The sequence below is a fragment of the Melitaea cinxia genome, chromosome 1 (genome assembly GCF_905220565.1).
Source record: "Melitaea cinxia chromosome 1, ilMelCinx1.1, whole genome shotgun sequence".
In the NCBI taxonomy this organism is placed as follows: domain Eukaryota; kingdom Metazoa; phylum Arthropoda; class Insecta; order Lepidoptera; family Nymphalidae; genus Melitaea; species Melitaea cinxia.
In genome coordinates, this window is record NC_059394.1 from 16112570 (window position 1) to 16132688 (window position 20119).

The following is a 20119-nucleotide window of genomic DNA, read 5'->3' on the forward strand; positions in this document are numbered from 1 at the left end:
CTCACTCAGGGACACTACTTGAGTGCAATGTTATTTAACTGCAATCTTCTGTAAGGTTGTGGTATTTTCTAGACAGGCTACTCCAGATTTTAAGCAGGATATACCACGCTGTGCCCTGCTTCAATAAAATAATATTAACACTTTACTGTATATAATTTACACATTAAGCATTTAATCTTGAATTCAAACTATTTCTCATTTTGACCATTCCGTTAAGTTTCCGCAACGACAGCAGCTGTGAGCGAGCGTTTAGAAACGAACGTTCGCAGCTGAATGTACCTCGACAGGCGCGTACTCCCCCTGGTCGTTCAGCTCGTGGATCTCGACCCACAGCTCGATCTTGCGCGTGAGCTCCGCCCAGCGGTCGGCCAGCGAGCGCGCTTTGGCCAGCTGTTGCTGCTCCACCTCCCAGTTGCCGCACGTGCGACTGAAGCCCGCCGACCGGTGTCCCCACACTTCGATCGACAATGCACCCTCTGTAAGAAAATATTGTATTAATCTCTACTAATATTATAAACGTGAATGTAATGTAACGTGAATGTAAGTTTGTTTGTTACGCTTTCACGCGAAAACTACTAAACCGATCATCATGAAACTTTGTACACATATTCTTGGAGGTATTAGAAGTAACATAGGATACTTTTTACTAAAAAAATTCAATGTCAGCGATGCCGCGGTTAAAAACTAGTAAATAATAAACAAACGCTTCACACACAAGGACCCTCAGTAAGATTTTCTATTTGTCCGTCCGTCCGGAAACACACACAAAACACGAGCACAAATGCCCAGGCCACCATAAACATCTATATGCCCAATACAAATGTTAATCATGGGGATTGAGCCCGCGACCGTTAGCGCAACATAATTACAGTGTTATGATCGCTGCGCCGACGGGTTGTCAAATTATATGAAATAAATAGTAAAAGAATGTACACTAGATTAGCACGGCAACTGAGCGGTTTTAGTCTTCATTTAATTTAAATATCTTTGACTTTAAATTTCATGGCAACACTATACTATGTTTATTCAAGAAATTCATCCATAGAAAGATTTTCTTTGGCCTTGTACGTTAAAATGTAAGCTTTTTGAAAATGAATAATTTTAATTCTGAGTGTGAAAGAAGTAATATCTTAGCTATAGCTTTTGATGTTGTTTCTATAAATGTAGAAATAAGCTGTGTTTAAAAAAAAAATATTTGTGATAATGTTTCATAAAAAATAAAGTTGTCTTTACAGAGCAACAACTTTAGTTATTTTATTTGTTTAAATAACCACCATATTTGACAGTGTGTATAATTAAAATAGAACGTGTAGACGAGTGACCGGCGCAGTGCTCCACGAACTCCTCGGTGAGCGGCACGACGTGGTCGCGGCGGTGGTCGAAGCGGAAGGACAGCAGCTGGCGGCGCGGCGCGGCGGGCGCGGGCGCGGGCTCGGCGCTCACGAGCGGCGCCACCACCACGGGCTCGCCGCCGCCCCACAGCGAGTACTGGCAGAACACGAAGTGCGACAGCGACGGCGGCAGCCCGCTCGCCTGCTTGATGGCCACGCGCACCGTCACCTGCGCCGCGGGGGAGGTGCTAATATATACCTACTAATACTTACACTAAATACATATTTATAAATTCATACCTACATACATAATATTAATTATTTGATATTTTCTATATGTGGTAGCTTGTTATTAGCTTCTTCGTTTATTCATATTCTGTATTAGTTATAGTTATAATAAGCTGTAAGCTATCCTAATAAAATAAATATAAATATAATACTGTGCGGGTGCATAGTTCTTCCGATATGTTTTTAATGACATGGAGAACCTTATAATTTTTTTTTAGAACTGCCTACATACAAAAATAGCCGTAAAAAAAGTATAAATCCCTTTAATGAAGTAATGATGTCTATTTAAATTATGTAATTATTACCATTAGCTTAGTATATGTTCGCTTAAATAAAGTACTCACTTGCTGGGACGCTGGATCTACAGGTTCGTCATCGTCTCGCATGTCACCAGAACTATCCGAAGCGGCTTCACATATTCGATCTTGTGGAAACTGTCCAGATACTCGACTTATTTCAACCTAAAAATAAAATATTTTTTTCACCATTTGTCATCAAAAACCACTAAAACAACAAAAATATACTTCTGTCTTTACCAAAAAAGAAATTAAAAATCAATTAACCTGCAACCTCCCAGCAACTTCTCCCTGCTGACTTATAATAGGAGTGTGGTAGTCCAAAGTGACGTCATGAAACAATGCCTCTAAAAATATATTTGCTACACCGATCAAATTATGATTCTCTTGCGACTCGTAGAATGGATCCAGGGCCTTTTCTCCTTGTTCCTAAGAAAAAATTAATATTACAAAAACTGAAACTTCTATAGTAAAATCAAATTAAACCAGGACTTGAAGTTTTACTACTCTAAATAAAACATAATATTTTGTGAATTTTTGTGTAAACCAAAAAAAACCCTCATATAAGTTAATCCACAGAAAAGAGAAATAAAAGTGTAAATAAATAGATGAAAAGAAGTCACAAAAGCGTTGTGAAGTGACAGCGCAAAAGAACACATCTAAGATCTATCGTCGTTGAATTAAAGAACAGGCCTTGGTGAAATCACGTGGAGATAGACGGTCGGTCAGGGCCATCGAGTTGAGCGAAGCTACTTTGCGTGGTTAGCTATATCTTGAAAACGAAACCGACGACCGAATTGAATTGGCACATAGTATTTTGGGGTTTGCTTAGTACCTATCCTCCCTACAACCACGCGAAGTGGCAAGCTCAACTCGATGGACCTGTCGGACCTTTTCCCCATAATTTTCTTTTTTAAATCGAATTCAAACACGGAAACTTGACAGTTTAGGAAGGTTTAGTGTCCAATTCATTATTTGCTATTGCTATTTTAGTAACTTACAAAACCCTTAACCATCTGAACATGTCTATAGCCAAACGTCCAAACTTTAGCCCATAATAAGACAGAGCATAAATGAAAAAGAATCTTGCTAAAATAACGTGGTTAAATGAGGTAGCTAGTATAAAATATGAAGAAATATGAAGAACTTAAACAAAAACGAATTGTTGACTTATGTGTGTCAACTACAATTTAAACGCACCGTTGGTGTTTCAGGGTCGATTGGTACTGGGTCCTGGAAACAAATTGGTATATATGTTCGGTGCTTTAGTTACTGTGTTGTTAAATGCTAAAAAAGCAATATTTTATTTAGTAAATGTGACGGTGCTCCTTGTTAGTTATTGTTAAAAATTACATTTTCAACTAATAATTGTTAATATTGTTAGTAATAAATAATCATTTCCAATTTTTATACCATTCGTGTATTCTGGAGCATATATAAATACTAGACTTTATACACATTTATCATTCGAATTAAACTAGACTTAAAACGCTATTGTTCAAATTTTGAGGGTAGTTGCAATATCCCCAACGATATATAAAATATACGGATATCCTAAACAATTTGCAAGTAATATAATGCCATGCATATTTTTTCTAGGAATGCTTACGTCTTCGATAATATCATCTCGCTGTTGTCGCCTTCTCCACTCGTCGTACATCTCCCGCATATCCACAAGTTTGTTCTCCAGCTTCTCCATGGACCAAACTTGGGCGCCTCGTGACGGACGCTTCACCATTATCGCTGGTTCCGATACGAATGCTCCACGCTGTTATAATGTACAAACACTAGATTAACATTATTTTACTTGTAACATGAAATTTACAACGTTACAGATAGAAAATATATTTCTGTGATTTATTTTAGACTATTTTGGAAAATAGAGTGAATTTCTTCTATGAGCGGCATAGTATTATTTTTATTTGACACAGATGACAATCAATATCACGACGTTGTCACGGCTTGACTGCAATTAATTTGCGAAATATATGTCATTTAACTCGACAATTTATAAAAGCTAGTTTCATTTATGTATCGTAAAACTTCAAAATTTGTACGAAAGTGGGTCGCATTAAAAATGTATATAAGAAAAATAGTGTTACACCGCTCCCGCTATATTTATTATGTACCAAAGAGCCGAAGTTTCAAACTATTTTCGTGGTCGCTTTGTACGTGAAATTGTTAAAAGTGTAGAACTTTAAAACATATCACTAAAAACTTAACTAAACTTTGTTACGCGAACAATTTTTATGAATTGTATTTTACAAGATCAGCGTTATCTAGGTATATTTTTTTTTTAAATGAAAGTAAAATAGATACGAGTACCGCTTTCAGCGTACACGTACCGACCCGACTTTCACTAAGCGCTAGCGTACGAGCGGCGCGGGCGTACCTTCCGGTTGGGGCTGAGGTTCTGCGGCGGGATCTGCAGCGTGACGCTGAAGCGCGTGTTGCGGCGCACCTCCTCGGCCAGGAAGTTGGCCTCCTGCACCAGCGCGTTGGCGCGCAGGATGTCGGCCTTGAGGCGGCCGAGCGAGCGCTTGAACGTGTCGTCGCGCTCCGCCGCCCAGCGCTCCACGCGCGCCGCCGTCGTGGGCGTGCACGCCGGCATCTTGCCTGCGGGCAGTACCGCCGTCACTACCGTCTAACTCTGTCTTGCGACCTACACTAGCTACTGCCTACTAACTCTATCTTACTAACTATCTAAGATCATTTTATCGTAACTTCTAGTGAACGATCCGACAGATAGTTCCGATAAATTTTACGACGACTAAAAGTAAACACTCTTGAATAAACATTCAATTCAATATACATTAATATCTATATATCTATAATATATGTAAACGCGAAAGGTCATTCATCACGAAATCTCCGAAACTATAACACCTACAAACTTGAAATTTGGCAAGTAGGCTCCTTATAGGACGTAGACATCCGCTAAGAAGGGATTTTACGAAACTCAACCCTTAAGGGGGTAAAATGGGGGTTGGAAGTTTGTATGAGAGTCCCACGTTTTTGACGTAAGAGACTTGAAATTTAAAATGTAAGCTCTATAGATAGATGGTGAAAAGGTGTCCAAATAATGTATCTTTAGAAATCAACCCCTTTTTGGGTTAAAACGGGGGATAGTAGGTCGGCTCACTGATCACGAAATCTCCGAAACTATAACAGTTACAAACTTGAAATTTGGCAGAAAGGCTCCTTATAGGGCCTAGACATCCGCTAAGAACGAATTTTACAAAATTCGACCCTTAAGGGGCAAAAAGGGGGTTGGAAGTTTGTACGAAAGTCCCATGTTTTTGAAGTAAGAGACTTGAAATCTAAAGATGAGAGGGTGTTCAAATAATGAATCTTTAGAAATCAACTCCCTTTTGGGGTTAAAACGGGGGATGGTAGGTTTACTCACTCATCACGAAATCTCCGAAACTATAACACCTACAAACTTGAAATTTGGCAGATAGGCTTCTTATAGGGCGTAGACATTCGCTAAGAACGGGTTTTACAAAACTCGACCCCTAAGGGGGTAAAACGGAGTTTGGAAGTTTGAATGAAAGTCCTATGTTTTTGAAGTAAGAGACTTGAAATTTAAAATGTATGCTCTATAGATGGTGAGAAGGTGTCCAAATAATGTATATTTAGAAATCAACTCCCTTTTGGGGTTAAAACGGGGAATGGTAGGTTGACTCTCTAATTACGAAATCTCCGAGACTATAATAGCTACAAACTTGAAATTTTGCAGATAAGTTCCTTATAAGGTGTAAACATCCGCTAAGAACGGATTTTACGAAACTCGACCCTTAAGGGGATAAAACGGGGTTCAAAGTTTGTATGAAAGTCCTATGTTTTTGGAGGAAGAGACTTGAAATTTAAAATGTATGCTCTATAAATGATGAAAAAGTGTTCAAATAATGTATCTTTAGAAATCAAGTCCCTTTTGGGGTAAAAACGGGGGATGGTAGGTTGACTCACTAATCACGAAATCTCCGAAACTATAACAGATACAAACTTGAAATTTTGCAGATATGTTTCTTATAGGGCGTAAACATCCGCTGAGAATAGATTTTACGAAATTCGACCCCTAAAGGGATAAAACGGGGGTTGGAAGTTTATATGAAAGTCCTATGTTTTTGAAGTAAGAGACTTGAAATTTAAAATGTATACTCTACATATAGTGAGAAGGTGTTCAAATAATGCATCTTTAGAAATCAACTACCTTTTAGGGTTATAACGGGGTATGGTAAGTTGACTCACTCATCACGAAATCTCCGAAGCTATAACAGCACAAACTTGAAATTTGGCAAGTATGTTTCTAATAGGGCGTCAACATCCGCTGAGAACGGATTTTACGAAACTCGACCCTTAAGGGGATAAAACGGAGGTTGGAAGTTTGTATGAAAGTCCTATGTCATTAAGGTAAGAGATTTGAAATTTAAAATGTATGCTCTATAGATGGCGAGGAAGTGTCCAAATAATACATCGTAATCTATATATATAAAAGAGAAAGGTCACTGACTCACTCATCACGAGAACTCAAAAACCGCTGGATGGTCCATCCATCCAAGATGGACAAAGATGAAATTTGGCAGGGAGGTAGATTATAGTTAGTAGACGTCCGCTAAGAACGGATTTTGCGATATTCCACCGCTAAAGGGGTTTAATTGGGGTTGACAGTTTGTATGAAACATATACAGCAGCTATAAGTTCGCCTGAAAGAGTATTTATACCGCAGCCTGAAAATAAAACTAAAAATGTGGTGTATAGAGAGGTTTTATAAAAATAACTATTAAATAATACTAAATTGTGCCTTTGAAAAAGTTACTCAGGGTGATAAGCATTTCAAGTGACTGAAATAAGAAAATAATTTGCGTTAAGCATCTTGATAGTAATATCTTCATAACAGGCATATAAATTCATAACGGGCAACAGTTAGTGTATTATAAAACAAAATTCCCAAAAGCGTATGTGATTGATTCCCTTTAAAATCTACTGAACGGATTTTCATGCGGTTTCCAACCAATGGAGAGAGGGCTTCAAGAGGAAGGTTTACGGAACGGCTAAACCGAATTTGATGAGAGTTTCACTGGAAGTTTGCCGGCAAAACTTTGTGACAAACTGATTTCAACGCGGGCGAAGCCGCGGGCACAGCTAGTTATTATATAAAATTGACATAATAACGGAAAGTGTCAAATTTATTTTAAAAAATATAAGCAAAATATGTAAGGTCCTTACCTAATTTGAGTGGATCGTACGAATACGGAGGATATGGAGTGGATGGCGACAATATATTTCTGAGCTGCTGAAATTGTCGTTCGTACTCTTGTCTTTGCTTTTCCAATGCAACTGTAAAAAATAACTGTATTTAATACCAGTTACTAGTTAAAGATGTATAATATTTTTTATTGTTTCAATATGTTAAGAAAATTTCCTGTTAAGATTTCCTGATAATTTATTCCTGTTATAACTATGTGTGGCTATTTATGTATATTTGTAATAAATAATTATTTTGTTGGTAACCTTTTCAACGTTACCAAGAAACCGTTCGTTTAATTTATCAATTGCGACATAAAATTTAAAACAACGCTGATTATTGGGATTTTTAATGTTTAGCGTTTAGAAATATATTTCAAGATGAATATTACGAAGCACGTAACGACGAATGAACTAAACTAGTCCAACCATAAGACGATGCTTGTGGGCGATAGCTATGTAAGTCAGCTCGACTGGAAGCAAGAGAGTATGTGGTGTAGAGAGCGAGCCCGCGCGGCCCCGAGGACGGCCGTTACCCTGCTTGTCCTCCTCGTGCTGGCGCTCGAGGCGCGAGATGGCGGTCTGGATGGGGTCGTTGCTGAGCTCGTTGAGCATGATCTCGTCGCGCGCGAAGTTGTAGTCGATGGGCTGCGCCGGCGTCTGCGGCTCGGATGTCGCCGCTGTGGACATATCGTCTATATTTATAGTTCGTTCTGCTCACGTACCGTTCAATTTGTCGTATGTGGTGTTGGAACTGTTAATAACGGTTTGTTACCAAAACGAATCGTTTATACATACAGTCTATGCCTTTCAATGTTTACTTTCATCATTTGTTTAATTTATCGAACAGCACTAAAGAAGACTCTTGAGTGTCTGGTTCAAAATGTCATTATATATATATATATATATATATATATATATATATATTCATACTCACACCAAATTAAAAAGCCAAGTATAAGAAAGATAAGTATAAATTGCATCTTCAAAATATGGTAACATCAGTACAATTTGAGCCTTCAAAAAGATTTGCTTTCTATCCTCCAAACGTAGCACATAAATAAAATCGATACATTTTAATTACAAATCTTATTTTAAAAAATAAATGAAACGTTTACATATGTTTATTACCAAAATACTACCATTTATACTACTTAATTTAATGGATGCGGTTCCAACAAAAAATCAGTAACACTCACTAATGTCCTTGGGGCAGTTGACGCGGAAGAAATGATGATTGCCCCACAAAATCCTATCCGCGTGTCCCAGTCTGACTCTTGAGACTACAGGGTTTCCATTGACAAAGCAGCGTGCCCCTCCGAGTGGTTCCATGTTTAACCAACCGCCATCCACCACCAGCAGACAGTGCTGGGGTTGGATACCGAGACCCGAGAGCTGGATGTCCGCTTCACTATCAGCCCCGACTAGTGTACGCTCCTGAATGACAATATTCGGAAATAAGAATTTGTCAAACATAAAAAGGCAATCCAAAAAAAAACTCTGAACTTTGTTTTGATGATAATAAGCACACACTAAAAAATTGGTTTAATGTAAAAAAAAAATATTGTGAAAATATTCAATGACTTACGACATCTTCACAACAAGTATAAGGTAACTTCACAAAACAATACAGAATAAGAACTTGGACGGTGTTACGGGCGTACTACGTAAAAAAAAGCTAACTTGAAAGTGACATTAAAAACTTGTAAATAACAATCAGAGCTCAGAAATTTTCATTGCATTGTGCATACATGTCTGCTTCAGCCTGTAATATCCCACTACTGGGCATAGGCCTCTTTCCCCATGTAGGAGAAAGATCAGAGCTTAATCCACCACACTGCTCCAATGCGGGTTGGAGGATATATTCCCTAATATGAGTAACGATCGTTATCAGGTGTACATGTATTGTATATGCCTACGATAGTATAATACTTGTAAGGTCCTGTAGTAGTAGATATCCTGTATCTCTTACCGCGATATAAATTACACGTTGTAAGTTCAAGGTTCAAATGAAGATGAGTTGACGTAAATATACATCAAACAACAAAGACAGACAAAAAAAGTAAATTCATATTATTTTTATAACTATTTTACCTTTAAGTAGTACACTAGCAGCTCGTTGAGCGAAGGGTCCGCGTTAAGATTGACAAGGTAGAACTTGTTCTTCTCGACCTTTATACCACTTGCTTGTACGCTGATACCCATCTTTTCGAGAGCGTGCTGTCTTTCGCTTTGTATTCGACCTGAAATTTAAGTGAAATTATTATTATATTATATTTTTATCACTTTTAAAGTTCACAACCTACACATGTAATCGTATCGTAATTGTAACAGACCTAAATCAGTTCATTGAAAAATAATTGTTGTTGTGTAATGTGAAAAAAAAATGTAAGTTTTGTTTTGTTCGCATATAACGTCGAAACTGCTAATTCATAAATAAATAGTAAAGTAAGAAACTAAATAATTGTGTTTGCAGGCAAACGAAGAAAATCCGACTTCAATTATATCGACAAGTAATACAACGTAGGTAGACGAAAAAATAGTCAAGTAAATACGCATTATCAAAGATTACTCCAAAAGTTGTAATCAGATCTCGATGAAATTTAAATGGGACCACATCGGCTTTCGATTAAATTAAAAGTCATTAAAATCGGTACACTCAGTAAAAAGTTATTCGGATCCCATTATCAGATCCTGGTTTCCTTATCATGGTACCAAACTATGGATATCTCCTTTCCAACAAAAAAAGAATTATCAAAATCGGTTCATAAACGACGGAGTTATCCCCGAACATACATAAAAATATATATATACGGTCTAATCGGGTAACCTCCTCCTTTTTTTGAAGTCGGTTAATAAGTTTGGAATGATTTGAGTTCATACGAGTTAGAAAACTTGACACTTCTCATCTCTTGGTTTGTTATAATATAAAGTTTAATAAAATGTGAAAATTAAGTGTAATGTTATATTATATTTAAAGTTTAATATTTTTTGATAGGTAAATATACTGACCAGTTTCGACAAGTTTTTCCTCCCACGTTCGGGACATTTCTTTCATCAGGTGCTCGCTCTGTGCCAATTGTTCATGGACATCTTCGCCAACTGGAGAACCCTAGATTTAATGAATAAAGTTAGTGATCACACTTAATATATATGATATAAGCTAAACTTTTAATGTTCTGCCTCATCATTACATAGTATAAAACAAAGTCGCTTCCCGCTGTCTGTATGCTGAGATCTTTAAAACTATGCAACGGATTTCGATGCGGTTTTCTTTAGTAAATAGAGTGATTCCAAGGTTTATATGTATAATACATGCATAGTAGAGGAACACTGATAGTTTTTGGAACCGTGCGAAGCCGAGCGGGCCGCTAGTAAATAAGGTCTACCAAACTAAAGCCAACTTAAATTATATCCTACTAGTTTGATGAAGAGGGTAACTGAAAACCCTAATATTATACCTTTTCGGCAAATTAATTCATATTTATTCGTTATAAAAATATTAAGAAAACGTAATTTCAGCGTTATGTTAATTGTTACTTATAAAGGTTAAATGTCTAAGGCGTTGAATCGGTCCAGAGCAATAAAGTACCACTTATGCGGCTGACGACGCAAATACTTTTATCTTATTAGCATTTTCTGAGCTCTTATAGCGCCTTTTACGGATTATCCACCCGCCGCAGCGGGATTGTTGCTTCAAAATATAATATTATCATCATACTTTACATCAATTTAACTGTATAGGCATGGAATATGCTTGAAGTTTTGTATCTCCTCTTTTATGGGGATAAAATTAAACAAAAAAACCTTGGAATAAAATCATAATATCACATATTCCAGAGACTATTTTCGTAAGCGTTTTTTGTAGAAAATCAAGGAATAACATACATTTCAGTAAAATCTAGATAATATTGTTCCCGAACCATCAAGATGTATGGCTTTGTAAAATCGAGGGTGACTTGCATAAATCTGGCTCTATTCACAGACACCCTTGTTGAGGCAATTGACAGAAATAAGGAAATTGATAGCCTGTATACTGATTTCAATTAGTCATTTGACAAATAAGGCATTTCAATAAGGCATTGAAATACTAAAGAATGTTATCATAGGAGATTCAAAGGAGAAACAATACAGTCGAATATGAGTATTATATTGGGGGGAATGTAATACAAAAGATATTCACACAAGTTCAAAATTACGCGACCTTGTATGTTTGCTCATGTGTTTTGCCCAAAGTCACCACGCTGAACAACAGGGTTGGTGACTTTGTCGCACCGAAGACGCTGCTGTCCGTCTTCGGCCTGTGTATTTCAAAATTCAAAGCCAGCAGTTGGATGGTTATCCCGCCATCGGTCGGCTTTTTAAGTTCCAAGGTGGTGGTGGAACTGTATTATCCCTTAGTCGCCTCTTACGACACGCACGGAAAGAGGGGGTGGCTATATTCTTTACTGCCGTAGCCACACAGCAGGTTTTTTTTTGACTCGTAAATAGAGGGTATTCGAAAATAATATTACAAGAATTTGTTCTCTACAAGAGTTTAGTCGGAAGTTTAGCTGAGTACTGTAGTGTGATGCAGAGGCCTCAGTTTGCAGTTCAGCCTTTGAATTTCGAACGCACACAAAAGCGATTTGTCTCGTACTTGGCATTTTGTAATATTTCGAGGAAAACGCTGTTTTACAAAAAAGAGATCACTTATTTTTTAAATGATCTCATTAGAAAAACTCAGAAATTTGCTTGTTTGATCTTTTCTTTTGAAAATTTAAAAAATTCCATAAATTGTCCACAACTGCTTGATAGGTCCCAATACCGTGTGCCAATAATTTATCCTTGAACTTCTATTACTCCGCTGTGACCCTTTCGCAAAACAACTCTGGGTACACACTATGGTACCGACGCTGTCCATACTCCTTAACATTACTAACATCGACGTCTTTGCTGATTCATTTTCCAAGCTCAAGTGGGAATTGTGGAAATCATGGACGAATTGTGTTTAATATCGCTACTTTTTATGTATACTTGTTCTAAAATAATATCTCCTTTTACATATAAATCATAGTAAAAAAGCACTTACGGTTGCATGCTTAAGCATCTCCTTAAGTGCTTCGACCTCCTGCCGCAGTTCTCGAATAATCCTAGCATTTGGATCTTCATTGACAACGGCGTGGTTGACGATACGTTTGGCGCGATCCGCGTATCTTAACGTCGATAAAGTTTCTTCGAAATTATCAGCTGCCGGCGATATTGTAGCTACCTGGATAGGACATAAAGGAACAACTTAAGCAAAATTTCAAGCTTCTTTAAAAGGGGATTAGAGAATAAAAAAAGAAGTATTTTTTATACTATGTGGGCGGCAAAAAAGCATTCGGTCCGTATGGATACCGTAGCCTAGGGACGCTTGCAACACCAGAAGCATTGCAAGCGTTTTGTTAACTCTACCCTCAACTCTCTCTAAGAGCTCTGGCCACCTCACTCACCACAGGAACATAACATTGAAACCAGTATTATTAAGCTGTGGCCTTTTGAAAGAAAATTAAGTACCTCACTTATTAATTCGAGCTGCTTTTAAGAAAGATATTTGAGATACCTATTTAACTGCTGTGAACGCTTATATAGCCTCTCACTAAAACCGTATCGATGTAGCCAAAAAATCGATTGTTACCATAACAGTTTTGCTGTTTCCTCCGAGATTATCCTTCAGCAACCACGTGAGCACTGAATCTCTGTAGGGCACGAATTTGTCTTTGTTGTTTTTGCCCGATGACTGATCTGCCAGCTTCGATATTACCAGACCTAATGTTGTTAAGGATCTGTGAAGAATTCATATAGATAAGCACCAAGAAACGCTTGATTCTAATAAAGTATGGTAACTATACAGGGTTACTTGTAAAACACCAGCATCCTTGCAGGACGAGATAGCTAACATCATCATCATCATAATAATTATAACTAGAATTATCGGGCAGAGAAAGTGTTATTTATTATTATTATTAGCAGTGCAAGCGCGCGCGAGCGTCGCGTCGTCCTTTCGATAACAAATGAATCAATGAAACATAGAGTTACAAATGTCAGGACAGTACCATGTAAAAACTTAAAAAATCATTTTAAATTAATGTATTGAATTATGTCAAAAGTCGTAGAACAAATGTTGTTGTACATAATGTTAGCTATCTTGTCCTGCGAGGATGCTGGTGTTTTACAAGTAACCCTGTATATGGGGCACGACAGGATATAAATTAAACATCATTTTTCTTACTTGTTAATATTTGATCCTTCTTTCAGTCTCTCTCCAACTGCACCTGTCTTCACCGCCCTTTCAGAACCTGCTAAATCGACTAATGATAGCCTTGCTACTTTCTCTCCGGAAACACCAGTAGCGGCATCGCAGAGAGTCTGCGTTAAGACGACACTGAAGACTGCATGTGAACGGGACGATTCGCTGTTCATGTTCGTAGCTGCCACCGTCCGAGATTTGTTACCTTCCGTCATCAGGTTGTCTATGTCCTGTGAAAATAACAACATTTATCATAATTATCCAACTTAAACTGTATTATTCTGCTGTCGTAAGAAACGAGCAATAACATCTTTGAGAAAAATCATTTTTAGTACATGTTTATTATGCGATACTCCAGACTATCTAATAGATTATTTACTAGATTGCTCATAAAAATGACCATACCATAAACTCTATCTAACAATACTAACAATTAAAAAGACAAATACATACATAAGATTCCTCATTAAACAGTAATAAAACATCTAACTATTAGACGTTGATACAAAAACATTAAAAGTTACAAAAAACAGAAGGTTTACTTATTAATAAATCTAACTTTTTATACACGGTCCAGTTTCAATATTCCATCTTTCTCGGAATTTGCATACTAAAGATAGAATTTTGACTTAAACTCCATACAATTGTGTCAAAGGTCCTATCACTAGCAGACAAAACCAGAGATGATATATTGTTGAAAGATGAGAAGGTGTATTGTTGAAAACGGTCGTAAATAAACAGTAAAACACATTGGAAATTTAATACTTTTGAATATATACTATTGAATATAATTAGTCGTCTCCGAAAAGGTTCTGTTATTGTAGTATATACGTATTTATATACGAAATAGTCACTTAAAAAACTCCAGACGTTTGCTCGTCTCTTATGTCTCGTTAACAAAGATAAATTCGTTTTTCGTTCGCGTTAATTTTTAATATTCTGCGAACACTACTCTTTTTATTTCAAGTAAACCCTATTTCCGTTGAAAATAATTAAAAGTAAATGTAAAGTAACTTTTAAGTCTCATTTAGACACGTATCGTTTTTCACTTATTTATAACATCAATTAGCTTAATTTGTGATGGCACTGAACCGAAATAAATTGAAGCGAGGTACTTGTGCCAATTTGTGATGAACACAATTACATAATATACTTCGGGAAGAGTGCTTTTAATTATTTTATAAAAAATATCGGATTATTAAAAATTAGGACACAAAAGCAAGATAACAACTTATATATAATATACATTTTCTCAACACATTTAGTTTACCATATTACATATCACAAAAACATAATAGACAGCGGATTATGTGAGTTCGTATATATGTAGAATAAAATTTCACAAAAAGTGTATGATTGTATTATTCTAAAAAAACACTATTGACATATAAAGGTCAAATAGTGCCAACCCCGTAAAAACCATGAAACGTCCCGTTTTCGTACGCATAAATAAATTATAAAGATATAAAAACTTACTACTAAACCAACTTTAATAACAGTAAATTCATGTCAGTTTTAAGGACGTTTGAATAAATCAAATCGTTTTGTCTTACAAATAAGATAGTTCTTGACATAATTCAAAGTTCTACTGAATTCACTATAAATTCAATCATGCTCTCAGAGTTCGCGGACTTAATGATCTCTAAAGTCCAACCTAGATTTACCTTCAGAGACTAAAACTTAGAAGTTCTCGATGTGAAATTAAATTATATGCACTAGGTGTGAACTTTGACTAAGAGGAAACTGCTGTCGTTAGGTGTTTTGTTTACTGTACTTTGTATAAGCACAAAATGTAAAACGCATATATACACTCGTATAGTGATAAAGCTAAAAAATACAAATAATGTTAATGATAAGGATGATAAATATGCTTAAATACAATGATTTTGACGCCGCGTTGGCGCAACGGTCACAGCCATGGATTGTGCCTGTGCGCTGGCGGTTGCGGGTTCGATCCCCGCACATGACAAACATTTGTATTGGCCATACAGGTGTTTGTCGTGGTCTGGCTGTTTGTGTAGTCCTTGTGGATCTCCCCACCGTGCCTCGGAGAGTACGTTAAGCCATCGCTTCTGGTTGTTATCATGTAGAACTGATAGCAATCGTTACTCATAGTAGGGAATATATCCGCCAACCCGCATTGGAGCAGCGTGGTGGATTAAGCTCTGATCCTCCTCCTGCATTGGGAAAGAGGCCTAAGCCCAGTAGTGGGATATTACCGGCTGAAGCGTAAGAAGTTAAGACAGCCTTCGAATTTACGTATTAGACAGTACTTTCTAATGTAAAAATAATTCTGAACTTTTGATACTCAATATCGTAACGTACCACAGGACAAAGATACATTTATGCACCGAGTTGAAGCAAAGATAAAAGCGATTTCAATAGAACCATAGCAAAACTATATTCAAATATTTATATAACGAATAAATTACTAATAGTGTTTTGATAAAAATCTTTAAAAATTATATTATTAACTGATTTATGTTAGAACTTAACAATAAGTAAAAAAGTTCAAAATCATCAATAAAACTTGAAATCTATTGACCAACCAAAACTATGCACAACAAAAACAGTAATTGAAGGTCTCACAATAAGGAAACGTAATAACTTCTTGTTGTTAACATAATGTAATACAAGATCCTTAAGACCGGCAGTTAAAACTTGTACTAGTTAAATAAGGGAAAAGGGTCAGGGTCGTTAGTACAGACGAGCGGTTCGCAGAGCCATCGCCTGTATAATCAATGTGATTAGATAGAACTTTCGCTGAGTTTGTACTTTAACTCCTATTGTGTTTACTAAGAGGACTTCTAGCGAACTTGAAATAAAAAACTGATTGAAAAGTTCATAAAATTGTTGTTTAAATGACTTAGAACCTTAGATCAACGTATTGAACCGTTGACTAGAGTGTTTTGTTATGCGCCAAAGTTACTCTTTGTGTTTTTATTTTTTAACCGACTTCAAAAAAAGGAGGAGGTTACTCAATTCGACCGTATATATTTTTTTTTTATGTATGTTCGGAGATAACTTCTTCGTTTATGAACCGATTTTGATAATTCTTTTTTTGTTGGAAAGGAGATATTCATAGTTTGGTACCATGATAAGGAAACCAGGATCTGATGATGGGATCCCAGAGAAATCGAGGGAAACTTTCAAAAATCGTAAGGGTGACTAGTAAATTTAATCATGTTTTCATTAAGTACTATAAAGCACTACTATGTAATAAAGGTGTGGAGTCGATCTGATGATGGAGAAGAAAGATAGTCGAGAGAAGTCTTCAACGACTTATAGCAATTACCTGCTGTTTGAACTTAATTCGTTTCTATTAATGAGAACTTTGCACCTATATGAGTTACAAGTGCCATTAAAGTCTGATGATGGAGACGAAAGATAGTCGACGGAACTTTTTAACGATTTATAGCAATTACCTGCTGTTTGAACTGAATTCATTTCTATTGATGAGAACTTTGCATATATATGAGTTATAAGTGCCATTTCAGTCTGATGATGGAGACGAAAGATAGTCGAGGGTACTCTTCAACGACTTATAGCAATTACCTGCTGTTTGAACTTAATTCGTTTCTATTCATGAGAACTTTGCACCTATATGAGTTACAAGTGCCATTAAAGTCTGATGATGGAGACGAAAGATAGTCGACGGAACTCTTTAACGATTTATAGCAATTACCTGCTGTTTGAACTTAATTCGTTTCTATTGATGAGAACTTTGCACCTATATGAGTTACAAGTGCCATTAAAGTCTGATGATGGAGACAAAAGATAGTCGAGGGAACTTTTCAACGATTTATAGCAATTACCTGCTGTGTGATCATCTGTGTCGCAGGATCAGGTTTGATGATGGAGCCCATAAACACTCGAGGGAATTTCTCAACAATTTACAGCAGTTACCTTTTGCTGTTTGACGACCGCTTTGATATAATGGTGCATGTGCCGTGTCGGCGACGCCTAAACACCGACGGTCGCGGGTTCTATTCCCGCTCGGAGTGGATATTTATGTTTATACAAATATTTATTTTCGGTCTAGTTGTTAATCCTTGTGGTTCTCCCAACCTAGCCTCGGAGAACACGCTAGGCTATCAGTCAAGGTTGTTATTACGTACACCTGATAGCGAACTTTACTAATAGTATGTCGATGCGTTAGCGCAGCGGTTACAGCACCGGCTGTTGCGCTGGCGTTAGTGGGTTCAATCCCCGCGCACGACAGATATTTGTATTGGCCATATAGATGTTTGTCATGATCTGGGTGTTTGTGCTTGTGTATTGTGTATGTTTCCGAACCCCCGACATAAGAGAAAAAGCATCCTTGTCTACCCATCACTAAAAATTGTAAAATAAAATAATTTTTAACAAAAAAAAAACCGACTTCAAAAAGGAAACTAAAAAGTGAAAAATAAATTTACTTAGTACAAAGTAATTCGTATTTTGATTTAGTTAATCAGAAATGATTAAATAAATATTTTATAATTTTGAAGTTGGTGCCAAGTAAATACTACAACAACCTGGCTACAATAACAAATACAAACAACACACACACAACAAACAAGTACAAAAAATATTATTAGATATGTCAAAACAATAACAGAATAATAACAGTATTCAACCTAATAGTCAATGAAACAAATTATCAAAGAAAACTGAATACAACTTACGAGTAGATACTAGAGTAGTTATTGTTTTACTTGGCACCGACTTCAAAATTATAAAATATTTATTTAATCATTTCTGATTAACTAAATCAAAATACGAATTACTTTGTACTAAGTAAATTTATTTTTCACTTTTTAGTTTCCTTTTTGAAGTCGGTTTTTTTTTGTTAAAAATTATAAATAACACTTCTTTGAAGCTTTATGAAAATATAATCCTATTCACGTGTTAGCATTCACTTTCAATTTAAAATTTTAAGCCTGGAGTAATAAATACAACTTAAAAGCTAACTACAAAACTTAACTGATATGATCTGACTGATATAAGCTAGGAATAAGCAATAAAATCAAAAATTTACTCCTTTTCTACTTCTGAAAGACTTAAATAAGAATTTATAATCGACAGATTTGTTCTTAAAAAGTTTTATTCCAATAGAAATATACCAAAAAAGTCAGAAAAATCAGAAGAAAAAAGAAATAATACTTTATTTTTTAAAGATGCTATGTTTCTTCTTTACGTTATATTTTTAAGGTACAACTATTAAAATTTATATTTAAAATAATTATATCATTTAATAATAATTAATATAAAAATGTCATTATCCGCCAACCCGCATTGGAGCAGCGTGGTGGATTAAGCTCTTGATCCTTCTCCTGCATAGGGAAAGTGGCCTATGCCCAGCAATGGGATATTAGCTGATACATTACAGCAGCTAAGCATCAAAAAAGTTAAACATCTCCTAAAAACTGTTTCAAAATCGTATTATTATTATTTTTTCAAGTTATTAACTATATGTCGCTCCTTCACATCAATATGTATTTAATGAAATCAAATCGATATGTTTCGCGTTTGCTGTTCTGTCCTGCTTTAGTTACAAAATCAAATTATATAAACAAATAAAATATAACGTAAGCTGTAATAAACGACATTTGTGTTATGCAAAAAGGAATAGATAAACGACCTAATCAAAAAGTTTGCTAAAAATAATTTAAATCAAACTTCTGTTTATTTTATTATTGTAAATATACAAAACATTTTACGTGTAAAAAATATATTTATTGTCATAACATTATTGATATACTTAAAGCAGAGCGTAAAAAGACTTGCGTAATTACAATTTTTTTTTTTTTTGTAAATGTAAAAACAATATTTCGATATTTTTTGTCGAAAAAAAATAATAAAATATTTCGATTAATTTTAAAAAAGAACGTCCCTCAGAACTAAAATAAAATGTATAAAACAATTACAATAGTATATTATTAATTTTGGTCACCCGCTAAGTTGACTCGCTTGCCAATTGTATATCCCGCGTTCGTTACCGTCACAGCTCCGTATTTACGTTTACCTTTAAACGATTTTACCTGTTTTCTGCGAAAGACATAATGGTAGCAATTTGACGTTCGAACCCGTCCCGCTGGAAACGTTTATTCGATTTGTGAGTGATTAAACACCAAACGAGACTTGTAAAAACAAAGCGAATATTTCACGTTTCTACGGAAAACGAATCCTATTTTTTACTATTTCTCATTCGATGCTTCATTTTCTATGTATTTTATTTGCTATCATGTACTAAGCTCATAAAATTGAAGATTTAATCAATGAACTAATGGAAAAAGTGAATGCTATACAAAAAAATATTTTGAATTTTTTACTATATTTAAAACGAAATATTTGCTATGTTTGTTGTTCATAATTTTGAGTACTTGATATTTCACTACTATAGAAGCATAGGAAACCAACCAACTTCAAACAAAACATCGAGTATCACTATAATTTGTATGTAAACATACAAATCATGGTATTTGTGAAACATACAAATCATGGTGTTTGTGAAACATACAAATCATGGTGTTTGTGAAACATACAAATCATGGTGTTTGTGACCAAGTTTAAAACCTTATGTTATCAACTTTATTTGTGGATTGTAAAATTTCGTTAATCTGACAACTCATAAAATATTATTTTTCTAGCAACGAAAACTAAATCCTTGACTGTTATATTATTATTATATTGTACATTGTTTA

At 35.7% G+C, this 20119-nt stretch overlaps 1 protein-coding gene across 1 annotated transcript in view; it reads right to left on the reverse strand.

Moving 5' to 3' along the window:
* The window catches only part of LOC123654360 (kinesin-like protein KIF13B), a 174828-nt gene that overhangs the window by 22252 nt on the left and 132457 nt on the right, over nt 1-20119 (reverse strand). The window contains exons 6-19 of the mRNA XM_045590272.1: nt 13416-13663; nt 12822-12969; nt 12234-12413; nt 10175-10274; nt 9257-9405; nt 8362-8599; nt 7699-7857; nt 7145-7255; nt 4308-4531; nt 3525-3683; nt 2183-2344; nt 1964-2080; nt 1323-1560; nt 280-476 (exon numbers count right to left, since the gene is read on the reverse strand). Coding sequence (XP_045446228.1) covers nt 280-476; nt 1323-1560; nt 1964-2080; nt 2183-2344; nt 3525-3683; nt 4308-4531; nt 7145-7255; nt 7699-7857; nt 8362-8599; nt 9257-9405; nt 10175-10274; nt 12234-12413; nt 12822-12969; nt 13416-13663 — 2430 coding nt within the window. The remainder of the gene's footprint in view (nt 1-279; nt 477-1322; nt 1561-1963; nt 2081-2182; nt 2345-3524; nt 3684-4307; nt 4532-7144; nt 7256-7698; nt 7858-8361; nt 8600-9256; nt 9406-10174; nt 10275-12233; nt 12414-12821; nt 12970-13415; nt 13664-20119) is intronic.